Source organism: Alexandromys fortis, unplaced genomic scaffold, assembly GCF_014885135.2.
Source record: "Alexandromys fortis isolate MF-2015 unplaced genomic scaffold, M_Fortis_MF-2015_v1.1 scaffold_42, whole genome shotgun sequence".
Classification (NCBI taxonomy): domain Eukaryota; kingdom Metazoa; phylum Chordata; class Mammalia; order Rodentia; family Cricetidae; genus Alexandromys; species Alexandromys fortis.
In genome coordinates, this window is record NW_026067934.1 from 5,587,807 (window position 1) to 5,610,061 (window position 22,255).

Below are 22,255 nucleotides of genomic sequence, written 5' to 3' on the forward strand. Positions count from 1 at the left end.
ACTAATTTATTTTTCAAGCAGGTAGGAGCAGGCGCCTGAATGCCACAGCAGATGAAAGTCAAAAGACAACTTTGGGGCGTTGTGGGGACTGAACTCAGCTTGCCAGCTTGGCAGCCAGCCCCTTTACCCACCGAGCCATCTCATTGGCCTCCCAGATAAATATTTCTTTGTCTTCAAGAGTTTCATTCCGTTTGCACCTAAGGTTAGACATCTACCACACATGTGAGTGCTGTCTAAATTCTTTTTTTTACTCTTGGATGTGTGAGCTACCAGGCCATCCCTAGGAGGAAACAGAAGCTAGACTTCCCAAAGGCTTCCTGTCACTGGGAAATCCAGAAGCAGAAGTTAACAGGCTGAAAAGACACATCCATGGCGGACCACCCTCCCTCCCCCAGCCACAAAATCAACTTCTCTTATGCAAATATCCCACCACCTCCCACGCAGGCTGGCTTTGCCTTGGGATGTGAGCAGTGCATTAAAAGAGCGCACTAGATGGCTCTGGAGATAATTCAGAATGTCCTTAGGAAATGAGTCACACTGATCAGGAGAGCAGAGCCCTCCAACAGGTCAATTTGGCTTTTTGCTGAGATTAGAAATAATATAACTTAACCAGCTACCACAGAGAGTCAAAGATGCAAAAACAGAAAACGTATGTCTGTGTGATACCTACTTGTATCATTAAAAGGTACTTTTTCATTGATGATTGACAAGGATTCCTCTAATCTACCTGACAAATCTTCATGAAGATTCTTTAACTGTAATTGACTGAAAGATAAAAGAACCCACAAAACCACATTATTACCAATCAGCGAATCGTCAATTGCTTGCTATCCCAACAGCTGGCAGCAGGCTTTCAAAGAGCTGTGCTGACATCTGGAACATTCCTCTAAGAGTTGTTCAAACTTAACGTTAAAAGAGGAACCAGCCCCATTCCTCAAAGCCCCAGAGACTTCTGGGGAATCTACTCGAGTTCCAGTTTCTTACACAACCTGAGTTTACTTCCCCAAGATAATCATAAATTTTCTATTTACTATCTATAAATGTTTATTCAATTATCACTGCACAGGCTTTTTTTTTTAAAAGTACTTTTCCAGATTATTTCTGACTTGAGTTCAAAAGCTGATAACTTCTGTTTTGGCTAAATTATTAGCACAGATACCATCTAAGCCACACATATATTTCTACCAATGCAGTGAAACCTATGTATTATGGTAAATAGCAAAAAACAAAACATTGAGACTACGAATGGTTTTGGCACATTGCTATGTAATGCACTAAGATTTAGAGATCTCACAACTGGATCCCATAATCTCAATCTTTTTCAAAATGTACCATAAGAAAGTGGCACCGTTTATAGTCATATTTCCTGCTGGAGACTACTAGGGTCCCTGTCCCAGGAGAGTCAAAAACACCAAGTTGCAGTTCAGAGTTGAGAGCGGGGCCTCCCAGACCTATCCTGAGGCCCAGCAGAGGCCACTCTGTCCAGGTGCTGTGGCCCTGTGACTGGAAAAGGCCCTCCCTGGCAGTGGCCTGCAGAGGCTTGAGTCTGACCCTGACCTCAGGGCCCCATTCCCATTTCCACATACCATTCTTCTGTTCGAAGTCGGCATTCCTTGGCCTCCTTTTCTAGAGTCTGAGATTTTACCTGAATTTTGGGAGGAAAGAAAAGTTGACAGTTCTGCCTATGGCTGAGTCCTCACGCAGCACCCCAGAACTTATAGGAGCCTGGACCTAGGTCTTAATTAGCCCCCAAGGGCAGTAGAGCTTACTTCTAGCTTAGCCTTGTCGTTCTGTAGTTTCTCAATGGTCTCCATGTATTTCCGGGTCAGGCCATCTATCACAGCTTGGTGCTGAGCAGCTTCGGTTTCCAGGGCGGCCAGCCGACTCCTCAGCTCTGCTTCCACATGCTTGTGATGCTCATCTGCTTCGAAAAACTGAAAGGAGGAGAGCCCAGTGCATGCAGTGAGGACAGCAGCGACCACTCGCCCTGTGACTATCGCACCGCTGAGGGGCTAAGCTGAAGGCACCAGAGCACTTAATTCCCACGGGGAGCATGGGTGGCACTTTCTTAGCCTTCTTTTACAGATGTGGAAATAGCGTAAAAGCATCATATGGTCTTTGACTCATAGTTAAAACATGGCAGAAATGACACGGGAACAGAGAAACCTGCTCCACAGTCTGCACCTCCCTTCTCTTAGGCCCCCAAATCTGTACTCTGGACAACTATAGACAATTCAACTGAGGTGCTGCTCCTAAAACATACAAAGCATTCTTCCTTTATAACTCTGACGCTAATTCATTTATTAGATATAAAATGCAGAGCTAAATTTTTTTTCAAGATTGGGGCTGGAGAGATGGCTCAGTGGTTAAGAGCACTGCTCTTCCGGAGGTCCTGAGTTCAATTCCCAGCAACCATATGGTGGCTTACAACCATCTGTAAAGAGATCTGGTGCCCTCTTCTGGCCTGCAGGCATACATGGAGGCTGAACACTGTGTACATAAGAAATAAATAAATCTTTAAAAAAAATTTTTTTTCAAGATTTCTCTTTTTCTAATTACTGTGTGTGCATGTATGCGCATGTATAGAGGTCTGAAGACAAGAGTTGGTTTATGGTCCTAGGGATTGAACTTGGGTTCTCAGACCTGGCGACAAGCACCTTTATGCCCTGAGCCGTCTTGTGGGCCCTGAGATCTTTCAAAGCTGGCACAATGATGCATAGTAATGCGGGCACTCCCATAGATGAGGAAGGGGACTAAGATTGAGAAAACATTCTCGACAACATAGGGTGCTCAAGGCTAGCACTGAGCTACAAGAAAAGCTGCCTCAAAAATACAGAAACAAAACAAAACCCTATACATCATAAATCATGAAACAAACCCTACTTATTGCTAAGCTCCCACCAAATGACCCAGCTCATCAACTCTAGGTAGAGGGACTAGTGCCTAGCATACTTCTGATCTGAAGACGCTGAACAAATACACATGTTCACATCAAGCCATGGGTGAGAGTTAAGAAATGAACAAATCATAGTCACAGTACATTCTTAAGGGACATATAGAAAACATGAAAAATCCATGCAGACAACAAGGTAACTATTTGCATTATTTTTTTCCACATCTCGGATTATAAGACCCATCTTTAAACATATTTATGTATTTTACGTATTTGAGTCTTGTTTTAGTTTGTGTTTGTCTGCATATTATGAACCTGGACCACATGCATACAGTGCCCTCGGGGGCCAGAAAAGGGATCCTCTGGAAGTGGAGCTACAGGCATTTTTGAGCCATAAAATGGGAGGTAGGAACTGAACCAAGGTCATCTAGAAGAGCAGTAAGCTCTCCTCACCACACAGCTATCTCTCCAGTGCCAAGACACATTTCTTTAAACATTTATTTATTGTGTGTGGGCACAAGACAGAACACACGTGGTAGTCAGAGGGGCAACTTGTGGGAGTCGGTTCTCTCCTTCCACTGTGTGGTGCCCAGGGAGTGAACATACGCCTTCAGGCTTTTGACCCACTGAGCCATCTTGTCAGTCCCAAGACCCATTTTCAGTCGTTCAGTTTTCTGTCACCTGGATATGCAGCCGTTCATTCTCCTCGATTTTCTTTTGCAGATCTTCATCAAAGACACTCTTCTGCTCCTGACTCAACTGAGAAGACGACTCTCCACTTTTCTGAGGGAAAGAACAAGTTATGTCCACACAACTCCGATCCTTTAGAGGAACAAGCTGAGGCACACAGCACCTACGACCTCAGTGGCTAGTCTTCTACGTGTTTACCCTTTTCAAACCACCCTGCAAAAGGCACACAGTTCACCACTTAACTTTGCCTATGGGACCCAAACTGAAACCGCAAAGACAACAAAGGCAAGAAAACTTAAAAGAGGGACAGAAAAAAATAAATGGGTTCATCAGTTTTTGCATATAAATTCAGGAATTGCTAGAAGACAATAGCAGGAAGCTTCATCTCAACCTGATGGGAGAGATTATGTTAGAGTCTGAATTACTGTATTCCTTTAAGAAGTTCTATTAACTCATATAGCAGCATTCGCAAATACATGTTCTTATAAGAGTTTACATAAATTCCTATTTAAATAAAAACCTAACCATGTTGTTATGCACACAAGAAAAAGCTGAGCTTATGGAAAATTCCTTTCTTGTGAGTATGAACTTATCCACTAGGAAGAATAGCACTATTTAGGAGATCTAAGAATGAAGGCTTGTCTCTGTGTGGCACACAGAGCTGAGACTGTTCAAGCAGCAGTCTCACAATGGCACTGTGTGCAGACATCGGCCACCCATCTCTGCCTTCTCAGTAGCTCACTCATCACTGCAGATGAACTCACCTGCTGACGCAATACAAATCAGCAGTGAGAGGAGCCTCTGGAAACACAGCTCTACAAAAACCAAAGACACTAAACACCCACCACATCTGGAACACAAAAAGTACATAAGGCACGCTGTGGAATGATTTACTGGTGGTCCTTGTGTTCCAAACCTGAAAGCCTTAACGAAGACTAATTCACAACTCTTAGGCACCTCTGCTAAATAATTAACCTGCTATATTAGCCAGGCATGGTGGCTCACACCTGTAACCCCAGTTCTTAGGCAGCCCAGGCAAGAGAACTACTACACTACACACCTGAGGCCAGCCTGGCCTACATATTTAATCCCAGGCCAGCCTGGGCTACACCCCCCTCCCCAGCTCAGAAACACCTGATAGTCATGTCTGCCGTCTAGATGGCTATTTCCTCCCAGGGAGCACCTGGAATCCCCAGAGCAAGCACACTTCCTAGCTCTATCACATACATGCAGGCCCTCTTTGTCCCTCTGCACTTAACACTTCAGAGCGCCCTTCTAAACAGAATGATGCATTTGGGAAAGGTATCACCTATCACATGATAATACACTCCATGTGATCACTTCAATCCCTAAAGCCTTAACCTCTCATATCCACTCTACAGATGGATAAACTGAGGCTAAAAGAGTAACAACTGTGCCAAGGTTGTAGAGCTATAATTGGCAGGCCGAGAACTGGAACCATGCTGAACTCTAGAGCCAGTGTTCTTCCCTCCACACATCCTCCTTCAGGTCCCCATCTGCTGCTCCTTTCAACACAGCCTGTAAACACACTTGCAGAATATGGGTCCACACACACGTAAGACTTAACACTCGGCCACTAGCCCAACGCTGCTCTTCAGCAGGCAACCGTTCATCTCTGAGGCCCCAGCCGCTTCCTGCTCGAGCAGCTACAGCTCACCCTCACCCCCTGACTGCATCTGCCAGACCTTCACTAGCAGGAATTAAGGGAACAACGACATCACCTCTGAGCAATATGAGATGCTCCATGACTTTCCTCATCTACTAAATCAATCATTCACCTTAATAGATGAATAGAGCCTTAAGAACTGACCTTCCTGCGGAAATGCCCCTGAGCTGGTCATGGTGGCACACGCATGTCATTCCAGCACCCGGAGGCTAAGATGAGAGAATTGAGGATTTGAGGCCAGCCTGAGCTACGTGAAGAGATCCTGTCTTGAAACCAAAAGAAAACAGGAAAATGCCCCTATGTGGATGTATCAATAGCAAACATCTCCCTTCTGGACTGTTACCAGATGCACAGTGGAGCACTGAGGTCCTGGAGTGGCTCTGCTGCTGAAGCCAGTCTATCCCTCTGCACACAGGGGCCTCTGCTGAATTTACCTTATTCTTCTTGCCTCGAGGCTCACTTAGCGCTAGCTCATCTTGAAGGAGTTCCACCCTCTTGGCAAGCTGCAGATTTCGAAATGTCAAACTGTCCATTTCCTGTTGTAGTTTCCTCAACGACTGATCCTTCATTTTCAGTTGTTCCTACATCAAAGAGAAATAGTTCCTCACACTGTTTGGCTGTTTGTTTTTAAGTCTTTGTTCAACCAATATAAAATAAAATCCCCTTGCTTCGGGGAATGAATAATTTACGTTTATTATTTCAGATATGTTTTTTGCACAAAAAGATCTTCCAGCCAAACTAGTATATTTACAAATAAAATAAAATATATATATTGAAATAACAGACTATCAGCAACTTAAATAAAGCAAAATGCCTGCAACTCTGTTAAGTCTGTGACAGTGAGCAGACAGGCCAGGGGCTACACATTTATAAACCTGAGTGTGTAAAGGGAACCGTAGACTTATTAGTAACACCTTCAGTGATCAGAGGGCCGGAGTCTGATTACACTCCTTTCTCTGTGTTCTCTGAACTTAAACGACGTCCTTTCCCACCTCATCCTCTTTGTGCCAAGCTGAGAACCTAACCTGGCCTTCAAGGACACCTACACACGCGTAGGGCTACAGCTGGGCTCCAGTCCTCTCAACACACCTCCTTCCACCTAACTCTGCCACCTGGTAGGATTTGAAGCCAATATTCAGACAGCACAAGACGACTTCACACTCTGGTCCATATCGGTTCACTTTCAAGCCCATAAAAATAGACTCAACAACTAAGACTTCAATAACATCCTATCTGCTGACTACTTTCTACTCTTTATAAAGGGGAAGAAACAGGAAGGTAGAGACATTGTTTCACCCTATTGTAAAATGCACAAGTTATAATTAACTACATTTTACTTACAATTTTGTGTTCACTGATAACCAACAAAAGCAACCAGAGTCCACTTTGATTATTTCCACTGAGAAGAACAGTCATAAAACTAACAACGGACAGATACTCTAACTGTACTGAAGCAGCAACCTAACTGCATGGCTGCTGTGTGTGCTGTGGGATGCTCTGCATGAGGAAGGCAGCTGGAGAGCCCAACCGTGTGTCCGAGAGTCGAAAATGTTCTTTTTCTTTACTGTTTTTCAGGATGCCTTTCATTTTTACTTGAAGGTCGAAGGTACACATAGGTTCAGTTCAGTGTAATTCCCACAGACTCTTAAAGAAAGTCCAAGCGAATTCATTAAGGAGCAGATCCAATTAAATAATCGGAGGACGCCCTGACATTCACTGTCCCGTAGTTACAATGTACTGTGACACTGTGTGCAACTGCAGTGAGCTCAGGATAAACAGGACACAAAGCAGTTTCTTTACACTGCTGCAATGAGTTCCCTCCAGTTGCATGATGCTCTAACTGCGCTAACCAATCATCAGCTCCGAAAGCGTGGTGTGCCAACCACTACCTAAAGCCCAGCTTCTGCAACAGGATGATAACACTATCGATCCTTCAGCGATAACAGGAAATAAGATAACAGGTGTAGGATGGCTTAGTACAGTGCCTGGCTTAAAGTGAGCGAGAGCTCAGAGACAGAACTAAGTATTTCCAGCACCACTGCCTTGACCATCCACGCGCCCCTAGCACCACAGTTATCCACAAGACCAGCACGGGAGCTGCCAAAAAACAAAGCACGCTATTTGGGAGATACTTCCTCAGTACTAGGTTCTAAACATTACGAGAGTCAGTGATCAATTCTTCAAGGGTTTCAGGAAAGTAATCCATATCCCATAATTAATCTCTCCAGTCAAAAGTATTACAAGCCAGCATTTATTATATGCCAAATAGAACGGGGCAGAGATAAGTCCTTTCTCAGCCCATTATGCTTCAGTTAGCAAACGTGCTGAGGTAAAATGGATGTTCAAGCAGTGTACACGTCAACACAGGTTGTCACCGTGAAGTAGCAAACTAACGGCAAGAATAAACGGATCACATGATTCATGCTTCAAATTCATTTCTTAGGCCCTATTTGTTGAGCACCGGAGATGCAAATACAAACATGGCCATCCCCTCAGAGTGCTGCCTAGAGAGGCAGATACAAGGCTGCATCCATCCAGATGGATTTGACTCCACAAAGGCCTTGGACTACAGAAGGAACGCATTAGATGAAGTATTTTTCTACATTATTTAAGCTGAGAAGACATATAATATACATACCTAAGCAAGGAGGAAAGTCAGACACAGTAAACACTCTGAAAATCCCTACCCCTAGTAAATCAGTGTCAGAGTTGGGACTTTATCCCCCAAACTATCTGCTTTTCCAAACACGGAACAACCTTTGCTACTCCGGGTTCCCATTGCATACCTTTAGAACAGCAGAATTGGCCTGCTCGTCCACGACGCCTTTCTTCAGGACCTGATTCTGAGCTCGAAGCTGGTAACAGAAAGCAGTAATTACTTTTAATATAAAGAAACCACTTACAGCAAGGAAATCACAATTACTTCATAATGACAATTTCCCATTGAATAACTAACATCCTCAAGTATTATATATACATTTGCGTGAGTGTGTGTGTACATGTGTGTGCACTTGTGTGACAACAAACACTATTTGCCCCCAAAGAAGGAAACAGATATAATAACTTGCTAAGTGGAACATGGAAGTTAAGTTCTCCAATAACATAAGCCTAGTCACTAGCACATCTCTGTCCCCTGGGCTGACGCTGTAGCTTGGTGGCAGAGCATTTGCCTGGTGTGAGTCTTGGTTATCATTAAAAAGATAAATAAGTAAAATAAAAATAAAAAACCCAGGTCTCCTGCCTTTGAGTATATCATTCTTTATATGGATTTATATTATTTATAAGTCATGGTCCTGAATTTAAAATGATACAATAAAAGAAAATGTGGGGCGGGAGAGATGGCTCAGCAGTTAAGAGTACTGACTGCTCTTCTTGAGGACTTGAGTTCAATTTCCAGCACCACATTGTGGATTCCAGCCCCAGGGCATCCAATGTCCTCTTCTGGTTTCCAAGGCTATTGTACACAAGTCTGCATATCACAGACACATATATGTAGGCAAAAACTCATACACATAAAATAAAAATCACATTTCAAAATGGAGAGAGAAAATACCGTTTTCCTGAAACTCTGGAACACTGATGGTGTGCAAAACACAAGTGAACAAATGACAGAATAAGAAGTGAACAGAATGTAGGGCATCCACAGACTTGGGGGACCTGGTACCCAATATTAGACATACAGCTGTCGTCACCACAGGGATGTCTCCAGAATAGCAGACAGTTGTCATCTATGAGCTGAGTAAGTTCAGTTTTAGAAACCACAGTACCTCCAAACCCTGTCTACACACAACCTTAAATGCTTGCCTTGCCAACACAAGGACTTGAATTCAATTCCATGAACCCATGATTTTGCTTTTGTTAAAAAAAAAAAAAAAAGGCGGGCATGGTGAACTGGAAAGCTGAAGACAAGTACATCTCTGGGGCTTGCTGACTACTCAGCCTCTCTTCTCTCTTGCTGGTATGTCTGGCCAATGAGAGACCCTGCCTCAACAGCACCTGAGCTCTTACACACACACACACACACACACACACACACGCACTCACGCATGCACGCACACGCACACACCACACACATACACGCACACACAATAATATCCACTTGCATTGCACCCCAAGTGCCTTCCGTGTGTGACATCACCCAGAGCTCACAATCCTAAGGAGGCGGTTATGCCCGAGCCTCCACAGCACAGATAAGGACCCTAGTCACTGAACGGCAAGATGGACTGCTGAGATAGGAGCCCGGCAGTTTGGATTCTGCTGAAATAATGGCAGTTACTGCTTTAAAGAGTTTTTGAGAGAAAGGTGGGCTGCCAAGATGGGCCTTCTCCTTGGGTAATGAGGTAGAACCAGGCTTATTTCCCATAGTTACATTTTTAAACGTATGTCTAACTGTATTAGAGTTACTTACTATGTATGCATGTGTGTGCATGTGCATATATACGTGTGGATGCGTGCATGTGCGTGTTGGGCTTGTCAGCAAGACTACCTGCCATCACTTGCTGGGCCATCTTACTGGCTCTGTAATGGTTTGTTGTTGTTGTTGTTATTGTTTTATAAATTTTTTATTTATTTTATATACTAACCATAGCTTCCCTTCCTTCCTCCCCTCCTGTTCCCTTCCCCCACCTCCTTTTCTACCCTCCCCCAACTATCCACTCCTCAGAAAGGGGCAGGCCTCCCATGGGAGTCAACAAAGCACGGCATATCAAGTTGAGGCAGGAACAAGCTCCTCTCCCTGTATCACTACTGAGTGAGGTATCCCATCATAGGGAATAGGTTCCCAAAAGCCAGCTCATGTGTCAGGGACAGATCTTGGTCCCAGTGTTAGAAGCCCACAAACAGAACAAGCTACACAGCCGTCACCCACATGCAGAGGGCCTATGTAGGTCCCATGCAGGCTCCCTTTCTGTCAGTCTAGAGTTCATGAGCTCCCTCAAGTTCAGGTCAGTTGTCTCTGTGGGTTTGCCCCTCATGATCTTGATCCCCACCCTTGCTCATATAATCCCTCCTCCCTCTTTTGGGCTGGACTCTCGCTGGCTCTGTAATATTAAATATCAAAGAAAAGTAAAGCAGTTGGTAAATTACTACTTGTGCCTATCACAGTGTGACCACCACTGGCTGATCTAGAGGGAAAACCCTCTCCCACAGTAAGAGGAAGTGTCCTCAGCCAAGGACACAGCACGGCAAAGTGTAAACCTGAATCCAGTGTGGCTGACAAGTTCAGGAGCTCAACACAGATACTAAATGACTGTGTCCTCTGAGAAACTGAAATGGGATAATTTTATCTACTTCATCAGGTAGCTGGCTCACAGATCCAGAACCTGAGTGGCTGGGGATGGAGGATCACAAGATCAAGGGCACCTCAAATCCCAGCACAATTCTTCACAGACCTCGAAAGAACAGTACTCAACTTCATATGGAAAGCAAAAAATCCAGGATAGCCAAAACAATCCTGTACAATAAAAGAACTTCTGGAGGCATCACAATCCCTGACATCAAACTCTACTGCAGAACCACAGTACTGAAAACAGCCTGGTATTGGCATAAGAACAGACAGGAGGACAATGGAACTGAATAGAAGACCCGGATATTAATTCACACACTTTCGAACACCTGATCTTTGACAAAGAAGCAAAAAATATCAAATGGAAAAAAGAAAGTATATTTAACAAATGGTGCTGGCATAACTGGATATCAACATGTACAAGAATGAAAATAGACCCATATCTATCACCATGCACAAAACTCAAGTCCAAATGGATCAAAGACCTCAACATAAAGCCAGCCACACTGAACCTCAAAGAAGAGAAAGTGGGAAGTACACTTGAACGCACTGACACAGGAGATCACTTCCTAAATATAACCCCAGTAGCACAGACACTGAGAGAAACAATTAATAAATGGAACCTCCTGAAACTGAAAAGCTTCTGTAAAGCAAAGGACACGGTCAACAAGACAAAACGGATTAAAATTCTAACCTTGCCAAGCTCAAATCTGTCTGTTGAGAAAGGAGAACGGAAATGACTCTTTTCTGTGCCAAGAAAACGGGAATATTAGAATGCTGACCCTTACGAGAGATTTAACGGGAATATTAAAATGCTAACCCTCATGAGAGATTTAAAGCAAAGCAGGAAGTTTAAAACTAGAAAGAAAAGACACTCACTCATCTTTGGCTTCTCCCTTTTGGGGGTGAAGAGGCACAATTCGCAGCTACAGCAGGAAGTGTCTCTAAACCCAGGCCCAACATTTACGAGGCAATATAAATGGGTTCTTCACTTACACAGCTGAGCTTCCATCATGATCTTGACCTGCATTATGGGAGAACTCATTGGCCCAGTCCCCTTCTTTCCTAGGACGCTGTAAGAACCAGATAGGAAACTACAGGAAAGGTCCTTCTCAGAAGGTGTCCCGCAGTGGGGAGCGGTGATCTCACAACTGGAACGAATTAAAGGGACTGTTCTTTAAGGTGTGTTTATTTGTTGCCCATCTATGACATTGTGCTCAGAGGATATGAAAGAGAAAAGGAAATACAAGATACGGCTGTAGTTTGCAAAGAATTTACTATTTCCACACCAGAATTTCCAACACCCAAGAGGCTGAGACATGAAGACTGCCTTGAGTTTGAGGCCAGCCTGTTGTAGAATAGTGAGTTTCAGGCCAGCCTAAGTGAGCTATAGTGTAAGACCATGTCTCAAAAACAAAATGCTAGGACTGGAAGGATGCTGTGCAATTCCAATAGCCAGTGTTCAGATCCCAACGTGCACAGAACACGCCTGGCATCCCACACACGGTATCCCTGATTCTGAGGAAGGCAGCAACAGAAGGGCTGGGGATGGCTGCTCTCTAGTCAGCTGAAGACTTGCAAGTCTTAGGCTCAGCAGGAGACACTGTCTCCAAGGGGTAAGTGGAGAGTGCTGTAGGACACCTGATGCCGTCTTCTGGCCTCCACATCTGCACCCATTCACACAAGTGTACAAATACACACAGAGGCTGGGCAGTGTGGCGCACGCTTTTAATCCCAGCACTCTGGAGACAGAGGCAGGTTGATCTCTGTGAGTTCGAGGCCAGCCTGGTCTACAGAGCAAGTTCCAGGACAGCCAAAGCCACACAGAGAAACCCTGTCTTGAAAAAACAAACAAAGAAACAAATACACACAGAGAATATATATGTTGCTCTAAAAATATATATAATTTAAAATGAAAGATAACATATTTTAAGATAATTAGCAATATTGTATTTTGTCGCCTTTTTAAAAAGTATAAGCATGTAATTTTTAAGATGTTGGAGAGATGACTTAGCAGTTAGTAACTCTGGCTGCTCTTCCAAAGGACCCAAATTTGGTTTCCAGTACCCATGTCAGGTGAGTCATAACCATCTGCAACTCCAGTTCCCAAGGGGCATGATGCTCTCTGGTCTTCAAGGGGACCCAAACACACATAGCATACACGCACAAAGATGAAAGTCTAATTCTTTCTTGTTTTGGTTTTGGTTTGGTTTGGTTGTTTTTCGAGACAGGGTTACCCTATGTAACAGTTCTGCTGTCCTGGAACTCGCTCTGTAGATCAGGCTGGCCTCAAACTCACAGAGACCCACCTGTCTGTGCCATCACCACCCAGCGGCTTGGCAAACTAAGGTCTGAGATCCAAACGCCTGCTACCTAATTTGAGGTCTTCTTGGGATGCAGCCATACTCCTTTGTTTACGCAGCACACGCAGTGACAGACCTGGACAACTGCAACAGAGGTCAGCGTCTCGGACTAGATTACTACTGTACAGCTCTTCACAGAAGTCTGGTAACCTCTGCTCTAAGAGTCCATGGAGGAAACACTGCTTCAATACGGACTTCCATTAAGTAGCTTTCTACTTTCTAAGCAATAAACACCCTTGAGGATAATGAGCCATCCGCCTAGGAGGATGAAAACTTTCAAATCACACAGCCAAAGGATAGAAATAGAGTACTATATAGTCCAGGCTGGCATGGAACTTGCTTATAACTGAAGATGGCCTCTGACCTCTGCCTCCAAGCACTGAGATTACCACACCCACTTCAGTCTCTAGGTGTCATTTCAGACCCCGCCCCCCGTCCTAACTGTGGTTTAGCGTATCTTTTCTGTATGGTATTTATAAACTCCTAGTGACTGCCTTAAAGTCAAATGGGCTTTACCCCTACTGAACTCATCACTTCCTGCTCCATCAGAATGGCAGAAAAATTTTATAATAAAATCTTATTATCGTTCATTTCTAAGATATAGTGAAGACTATTTGGAACAAACTGAATAAATCCATTTGTTAAAGGGGAAACTTTTAAGTAATTGTATGGCATCCAATCTAACTGATTATAACAACAACAAAAAGACCTGGATTTTCCTTTGGAAAATACTACTTGCTAAACTGGCAACTCAGAGTATGGCTTCTGTGAAACTAATATCAAAATTCCCATTAGCAATATTTACCTATACAGCCAGGAAAGGCCAGGGCCGCTATGCTCGGTGGCACTGGACGCTCTCCTGCACACCAGCACTGCCATGGTCAGGTGCTGCTCAATGAACCTGCAGCAGCTTGTAAGCCCTGATACCTCCACCCAGTCTGATCCTTCAGAATCCGTCTCCCTCCTCCCCAGCACTCACCACCTGCTTCTGTTTTAGATCGTTACATGATTGCCATCCAGACACAACACTTGTAGGAGACAGGTATGGCAGCCGACTCACATTGATGTAATCGAGAAGCAAGTGCTCTGATGTCTCTGTCACACAGGAAAGTCCTAAAGACAGCACAGCCTCGTTCTTTGCAGTAGCGACTCTTCTGTGCCATCCATGGAGCAGTATCTCTCAGTGCCCCCCTAGTCCTTTAAAATCCTCTTCTAGCTGCCCACCAGCTCCTAACTGGTGTTCCGCCTCAAACCCTACCAGTCTGGCCCCACTTCTGCCATCATCTTTCCTAACCACCTCCTGTGGCCCACGGTGAACTTGCTCCTCCGTTCCTTTGGCACCTGCTAGTAACAAGACAGGCTTTGTTTGTGTTTTGTCTTAATTTTACTTTTTAAACTTGGAAAGTTTACAGTTTCTAATTTATGTATGTTTCTGTCTGCATCTCTAACACAACAATTTGAACATCTTCATGTGAGAAACCACAGTATAAACTTCTGGATAATTCCTGCTCACAACAAAAGATCAATGCTGTGGATAAGGAACTCAATAATTATCTAGCTAATGATTCAAATAAAACACTGCAAACAGGGTGTTAACTGTAATGACAGTAAGAGGATGCCATCACTCGGACAGTCCTTTTCCTAACTCTACCAGCCAGCCTCAGTCCCCAATCAGGCCTATGACACAGATGCTTCTCTAGAGACCCAGAGGATGGTGATAAGCCAGCTATGACCCCCTTATGTCATTCTGTAAATCTCTGTTTAGATCGCAGGCCCAAAAAGGGGGGGGGGGTGTGACTTCAGAACCACAAGGACTAGAAGACTTGGCGGAGAAGAAGAAATAAATCATGCATGTGGCTTTTTTCACGTAACCCCAACCACTGTCTGTGTCACAACTGCTCTTATGTGGCTACTTTCATGCAGTAGACATGCTGACATTTAGAAATGATTTACAACCCTATAAAATGAACTTTAAAGATACAGCTTTTCTTCATTACAATGTGCATAAAAGACAACCCTACACCTCAGCACGACCCCACGCAATGTGACTACTAAAGATAGTTTGTGACTACTAAAGATAGTTTGTGACTACTAAAGCCAGTTTGTGACTACTAAAGCCATGTGCAGTCCCAGCTACTGTGTCTGGGGCTAGAAAGATCCCTATAACTTGATCCAGTCCTAACATCTGCAACAGTCTACTCTGCTACCAACATGTGCTGGTCTTTCTCTGACTTACTATGTCTCCCTACCCCAGGAAGGAAGAAGATGGGGGCAGGCACAGACTGTGGGTCATTGAGGAGCAGCAGTCATTTTGTCCCTGACAAAGGAAAAGCCTCCTCTCAGGCACGCCTTCAGGTGCAACCCTTCCTTCTGACTCTGTCTTCATGAAAGAAAATAGCTAAGATAAAATTCCTGCCAGCAAGACTTGCAGGTTAGCTGCCCCTCAGCAGGGGAAGGGTATGCCAGACCTTGTCTTTCTAAAACATTTGGTCTTTGGACAGTTACTACAGCAGCTTAGGAGCACATTGCAGGCCTCACCCTGGACCTACCGGGCCAGAACTTGTCGTTTGGGGAGGTGGAAGGGGTCTTCTACTGACTTACTCCAAGATACATGAGGTACAAAGCCAGGGTTTCAATACCATTGTCCAACAGGGTAACTATGAGCCACATGCTGTTTTTTTATAATTATTTAAGATGAAATGAAATCTAAATTTCAATTCCTTAGCTTTGTTAGCTTCGTTTTTTGATTGTTAAGCTTCTAGATATGGGACCAGTGAGATGGCTCAGTCAGTAAGGGCACTTGCCACCAAAACTGACCAGCTAAACTCAGGAACCCATACGGTAGGAAAGAACTAAAAGCTACAAGCTGTCCTCTAACCTCCACACATTTTCTGTGACACATGCATGTGTACCTGTGAACACGCATGTGCACACACATACACACACCCACAAAAGAAAAATAAACATAAATTAATTTCCACACAAGGCTGCCCTACTGAACAGCAAAGAAAAAGAACACTGCCCTTCCCATGCAAAGTCCTTCCCATAGCACCAAACACAGAGCTGTCCCAATTGGGCCACTGAAAGCTACACATCAAGATTAAAGAATTGGGGGCGCATGCCTTTAGTTCTCGCACTCGAGAGGCAGAGGCAAGTGAATCTCTGTCAGTTCAAAGCCAGCCTGGTCTACAAAGTGAGTTCCAGGACAGCCAAGACTATTACACAGAGAAACCATGTCCTAAAAGCAAAACAAAACAGATTAACGAAAATTGTATTCAATTTTCATGCAATTTAGACCAAGGAGCTCTTAGAGCTGGTGATTCATCAGGTTCCACCAAGCCCCATCATCTAGAGAGCAAACTGGGCCCTTTCCCAAGTAGCTCTGCACTAGGAAACAGGTCTGAAAGGTTCCCAAAGGCCACCCATCTTCATAAGCAAGCACATCAATTGCAAAAGAAACTGATAGGAAAATAAAGACTGTTTGGCTTCCCTACTGGTTCTTTTTTTATTATTAAATTTATTTATTAAAGATTTCTGCCTCCTCCCCGCCACTGCCTCCCATTTCCCTCCCCCTCCCCCGATCAAGTCCCCCTCCTCATCAGCCCAAAGAGCAATCAGCTTTCGCTGACCTGTGGGAAGTCCTAGGACCACCCACCTCAATCTTACTGGTTCTTAAGACTGCAAAAAGAGCTTTAAAAAGACAATCTTTATCAGAAACAAAGCTATGCTACTGATAACATTCTTTGAAAGATGTACCCAAAGTTTATCACGTGCTCAGGTTTGGAGGTTGTGTCCCCCTAAAGGTCACACATAAAAGCTGATGTCTAGGGTGGGCCCTGTTTTTTGTTGTTTTGGTGATGGTGGGGTGCTATGGGCAGTAGGAAGCGGGTCTGGCAGGAAGTTCCCAGCTCACTAGGTCTCAGAGAAAGGCAGAGCCGTGTTCTTCCTCGCCCTGCCCTGGGTTGTGCAATGTAATCAAGTGCTTGCTCCTCTCACTACCCAGCCGCTGCATGCACCGCATGCTAGAGAAGTCAGGAGGTGCTCACGCTGAGCCTGCACTACTCCGTCTGCTCCCTCTGCACTCTGATTCTCCAAAGCAGAGCAAGGGTAAATAAGCCTTTATACAAGTCACTTGCTGCCTGGGGAACTCAGCTGTGGCAACACGAAGTTACTAATATACTGTATATTCAAACCACAAAGGTTCGCCACAACACAGACTGCCAGGTCGCACTGCCGGGTCCCACTGCTGCGCCCCACTTCCAGGTGTCTGTCCCACTGCCAGGTCCCACTTGCTGGTTTCAGATTCCACACCTTTAGTGCAGACCCAGGAGTCTGCATTTCTACCTCATCCTCAAACGATGTTGCTGATGGGAAACTGGGAATCAGATTCTGCAGACTATTGGCCCAAGAGAGCGTTAATACTGGGAAAATCCTGAAACTTGCTCACACACGTACCATGGTATCAGGCAAAAGTGCTCTTTCAAGGAAAGCAGGCTGGAATCAAATGAGCCAGACTAACACATTTCACCTCCTTTTCCCTGAGGTATACCAGAGAATAAGGAGAGCAACAAGTGGCAAAGGAAACGGGGAGTAGCTTTTGGTCTTTTATCTTTAATATACAATGTGGCAGCTGGGGCCTTCATTAGCTTTCCCTCACATCTCAAAGAAGTAGCTTGCATTTTTTACCTGCTCACTTCAAAAACCCTCTGTAACCCGCTGAGACAGACCTTTCCTTCTCCAAAACTACTGAACTGAAGTCAGTCTCCAGTGACTTTAGCTACCCAAACCACTGCGGCCTTAACCTCCATTGGAAGCCAATGTTTTAGCGACCTGCTCCCAGTACATCACTGCTCTACTCTAACTATATCCTCAGCCTCTTTTTGCAGCTATTTAAAAAGCTTAAGGGAGGGACACACAAGGCCCCAATCCCAGCTGAGAAGCTATTGGCAAAGGATGGCTGATGGGGAAGGAAGAGTCCACTTTCTTTGGGGCAATGGATCCTGGTAGGCTGCTCGGGCTCCAGTGAATGGTCCAGCACCGTGTACATGCAGGCTGCTCTAATTGGACTCAGTGAGAACTCAAAAGAAGACATGAAGGTACAAGGGGGATGTGTTGGGGATCAGGAGGAGAGGAAGAAAGAGGTGGGGTAGATATGACTAGATACACTGCATACATATATGAAATCGTCAAAGAATGAAAAATACTTAAAAACAACAATTTGCTGTAATCCTCTGTATTTTTGTCATTGAGAACTTTACCTTACCCCCATATCTCTGAATACTCACAGTTTACTACTGCATGTGTTTTATTGCGATGCTATTCCAAAACTAATGTCATTCTTGGGGACAAAAATTCTCAAGGGAAAATATCTGCCCATGCTATTGAGTAAGAAAAGGCCCTTTTCCGAGCACAGGCTGAGATCTGCTTGGAAGGCGATGAGGAGGAATGCAAATGTCCTGGTTCAGGAATCCTGCCTGCTTCTCCCCTTTTACATGGTAACAGGAAATCTTTTCCTTAGCATCCTAAATAGGGCAGAAGACCAATGCAAGTACATTTCAGTATTAGTGCATAATCGGTCCACCAGGGAAGGCAGTAAACAGATACCATACCCCTTCCGTGGAACAAGGCCGTCAAGGTAGAGAGCTAATCTAGAAATTGTTTTGCTCTAGAGTTGACAGGCAACGAAAAGTACATACAGTCTTTGACCAGTGTCTGCGTGTGTGTGTGTGTGTGTGTGTGTGTGTGTGTGTGTGTGTGTGTTTGAGACAGGGTCTTAGAGCTAGCTTGCAATTCTCTTCATAGCCAAAGCTGGTCTACATAAAGAACTCACAGCAATCCACTGCCTCAGGTTGGAGCCACCTCACCCAGCCTCTTTGGTTCTATGTTCAGTAATGTCCATGAAAGCGCAAACAGAAGAATGAGAAATGTCTGGCCCCACAGGGGAGATGATCCCCAATTCAGCAGACCTCCCTAGCGGCCCCTCTTCCTGGTGAATCACTCCTACAGGTGTTCCCCACACTCACACTCTGATTAACTCCTCAAGTTCATCTATATGGGAATATTTATTTTCTATTGTTTTGTTGTTTTTCAAGACAGGGTTTCTCTGTGTAACAGCCCTAGCTGTCCTGGAACTCCTTTGTAGACCAGGCTGGCTCTGCCTCCTAAGTGCTGGGATTAAAGGCATGTGCCAGCACCGCCCAGCCTTTATGGGAATATATAAAACAACTAGTTTTTGCCGCTAATTTTAGCAAGTTCATCTCCATTAAAAAAAAAATGTCAGCAATGATTCCCAACATCACCTCAAGCTGACACATAAAACATGCAACTTTAACATATCCCTATGTTATCCCTGCATCCCGAAATCTACATCTTTAAAACACCCCTTTGTTCCCTCTTGACCTTCCCACCTCGGGTAGTAGCGACTGATCCTTGACAAACCTTCACCTCAGCTCTCGACCACCTCTGTCTTCCCTCACCCAGTCCTGAAGTAAGACCCGAGGGTGAATGGCATCTGCACTCTTCATATCGTTCCTAAATCCACAGCTACGAATAAGGCCAGTCCTCAAAAAAGAGTGAGCTAAAAGTATTCTTAAACTAAACCTCCTCTCCACTCCAGCCACTAACGTTACTTAACCCTACACTTTCTTCCCAGTGTGGTCCAACAAGAATCTCTATTTCAGCCGGGCGATGGTGGCGAGGCAGAAGCAGGCAGATCTCTGTGAGTTCGAGACCAGCCTGGTCTGCAGAGCTAGTTCCAGGACAGGCTCCAAAGCCACAGAGACACCCTGTCTCGAAAAACCAAAAAAAAAAAAAAAAAAAAAAAAAGAATCTCTATTTCAACCTATCTACCACATAGTTACCAGCTTCCTTCCAAAACATAATACCACTCCCTTAAAAAAAAAAAATCTGGAAGATGGCAAGATGGCTCAACCATTCATGGCACTTGTCACAATCCTGATGACCTAAATTCAATCCCTGGAACCTACATGGTAGAAAAGAAAATCAACTCCCAAAAGCTGTCTCCTGACCACTACACACATGTCCCCTACATAAACACACACATGCGAGCACGCGCGCACACACACGTGCACACACACACTAATAAATATGGATGGATGGATGGATGGATGGATGAATAGGTTTCTTCGACCATTTCCCATTGCACACATCATATTTAACAAAGTCCACACCCTTCATGATTTGATCCCCCTCCCCTTCACCACATCCACCATGCATCTTAAGGGGCTTTCACGACAGCAAACACAAGCTAATCTCATAACTGGAAAGCTACCACTTTCCTCAACACCCTTCCCCACTCCCTCGTCTAAGTAACATCCACCCTTGCCCAGTGACCTCTCCTCTGTGCCCCACTGAATGTCACTTTGTATCATAATTATATCCCACATTTGAAGAGCCTATGAAAGATGGTTCTGCAGCTCGAACTCTGGCGCACTCAATTGACCCCGTGTGCAAGGTGCACGTAATATGAATTTGTTGAACACGTTTATATGCATGCATACCCGAAAAAATAAAATCTTCCAACATCTTTTATTACTTCAGGAGGCAGTATACCTTTTTCAGCAGCACAGCCACTACTCCATGCATCTCTGGAACGACTCACAGGCCATTTGGAACTGCCTTTCAAACTTGTTTATCCTCCAGAGATGGAAATCACTCCCCTTACTTTATATGCATAAAACATTTTCAACCAAAAATAGTAGTGGCAAATTTGGGCACTGCCGTCCTCTACCCATCCTCCTTCATCATAAGGAATTGTTCCAAATTTCTGGCTCTTTCAAACAAGGAAGTCCTCCTCAAAAGACAACTCACTGTCTCTGACAGGGAGCCACAGACTCCCAAGGGATTTCAAATGGCAATGCACAGAGGTTGCCCATGGTAGCAGGAGTGGGATGAGCAGAGTCTCACCAAAGGCTCCCATCTGATGCTGAAGACTTAAGAGTGCATGTTTAGGTGCAGGCTCCATTTTTCCTTTAAATATTTCATTTTACCTTCTCAAATACATGTTTAATAAAATGATAAAGTGTTGAGGTTTTTTTTCTTTCAAATTATAAGAGGGGCTAAATCTTTTCGTTAATTCTGTGAATGCCAAGAAAACTGAAAATTGAACGTGACTACTGAATCATTTCCAAAGTCATGAGACTCTGCTTTAATAACTTCATTAGAATATTCTTAAGCCAGAAACTGCACCACCCTTGTCCAAGAAAAAGGTTCCACCATTTGAAAGGCCGACACTACAGAGAATGAAGTCCCGATTTTGCATAATTCTGTAAGGAGAGCCTGCTGAGTGAACTGCCCCATTCTAGTAAGGAAGATACAAGAAAAAAAGGACACGGCCCCACCACGCAAGCTGTCAATATCAACGAAGACAACACCTGTATTCTATAGTACCTGTCCTAGAGAGGCAGTTCACACGATATTATCCTCCCCAACTGATGTGGAGGCAGATAAGTCTTTTTATCCTTAAACCATCCCCTCGGGAAGGCAGAATGGTGCTCTTCCCCATCACTGGGCAGGGCAAACTGAGGAAGCAGTGAGCAAAGGGGGTGGTCTCATATGCCTCCTTTCCTCTCACGCCAGCACCAAAGGCTGAGCCTTGGATTTCTGTCATCCCACTTCCAAGCTGTCTTGTCCAGCAAGAAGAATCAAACTCCAGCTCCTTTCCGCAGAGATGCACACGGACCCAGACACCGCCCGGCCCTAGCTCCCTGGAGCGGCAGGTGGAGGCACCGTCATGGTGGAAGCAGGAGGAGAGGAGAGGAGGAGCCCTCAGCATCCCCCACCGTCCCAAATCTCAGCCGAGGCGAGCCGAGGCCGCAGGGCCAAGGACCCCTGACTCCCCACCCACGATGGGTACCTTCGAGTACTCCTGAGCCAGCTTCTGGTACTTCCCCTGCAACTCTGCGGAGGCCATGGCCTCCCCCGCCCCGTCCAGGCCGGGCCGCCCGGGCTGCTGAGCCCCGCCCCCCGCCCCCAACCCCGCACTCGCTCCTGGGCTGGGCTCTGCCAGCTTCTGCAGCTCCGCCGCCGCGCCTCCTCCTCCACTTCCGGGTTTCGAGGCGGGAGGAGGGCGGGGCGGACCCGGGGGCGGGGCGACCACGGGGGAGGGACGACGTCTTGACATCACTGCCCCGCCCTCCGGTGCTCGAGTTCACGCGTGTGCGGCCCGGCCGACGTGCCTGGTCTGTGCCTGTGCTCGGCCTGTGGCCCGAGACGCCATCTTGGGCCAGGCGTCAAGATGGCGACCCGGCTCGGGGCGAGCCAGACTCAAGAGGAAAGAATGTGGGGCCTACGGAATGCACGGAGCAACAGGGAGGGAG

The 22,255-nt window shown here is 45.2% G+C and overlaps 1 protein-coding gene across 2 annotated transcripts in view; it reads right to left on the minus strand.

Annotated features, from left to right (window-relative positions):
• Positions 1 to 21,953, minus strand: part of Ppp1r21 (protein phosphatase 1 regulatory subunit 21) — a 60,894-nt gene extending 38,941 nt beyond the window's left edge. Inside the window, exons 1-7 of one of the 2 annotated variants that reach the window (XM_050146085.1) lie at positions 21,793 to 21,953; positions 8,057 to 8,125; positions 5,705 to 5,851; positions 3,575 to 3,676; positions 1,770 to 1,934; positions 1,587 to 1,645; positions 671 to 765 (exon numbers count right to left, since the gene is read on the minus strand). In XM_050146085.1, the coding sequence (XP_050002042.1) occupies positions 671 to 765; positions 1,587 to 1,645; positions 1,770 to 1,934; positions 3,575 to 3,676; positions 5,705 to 5,851; positions 8,057 to 8,125; positions 21,793 to 21,849 (694 nt within the window). In that variant the 5' untranslated portion in view covers positions 21,850 to 21,953. The remainder of the gene's footprint in view (positions 1 to 670; positions 766 to 1,586; positions 1,646 to 1,769; positions 1,935 to 3,574; positions 3,677 to 5,704; positions 5,852 to 8,056; positions 8,126 to 21,792) is intronic. The other variant, XM_050146084.1, reaches the window with a different exon arrangement.
• Positions 21,954 to 22,255: the final 302 nt, after the last annotated feature.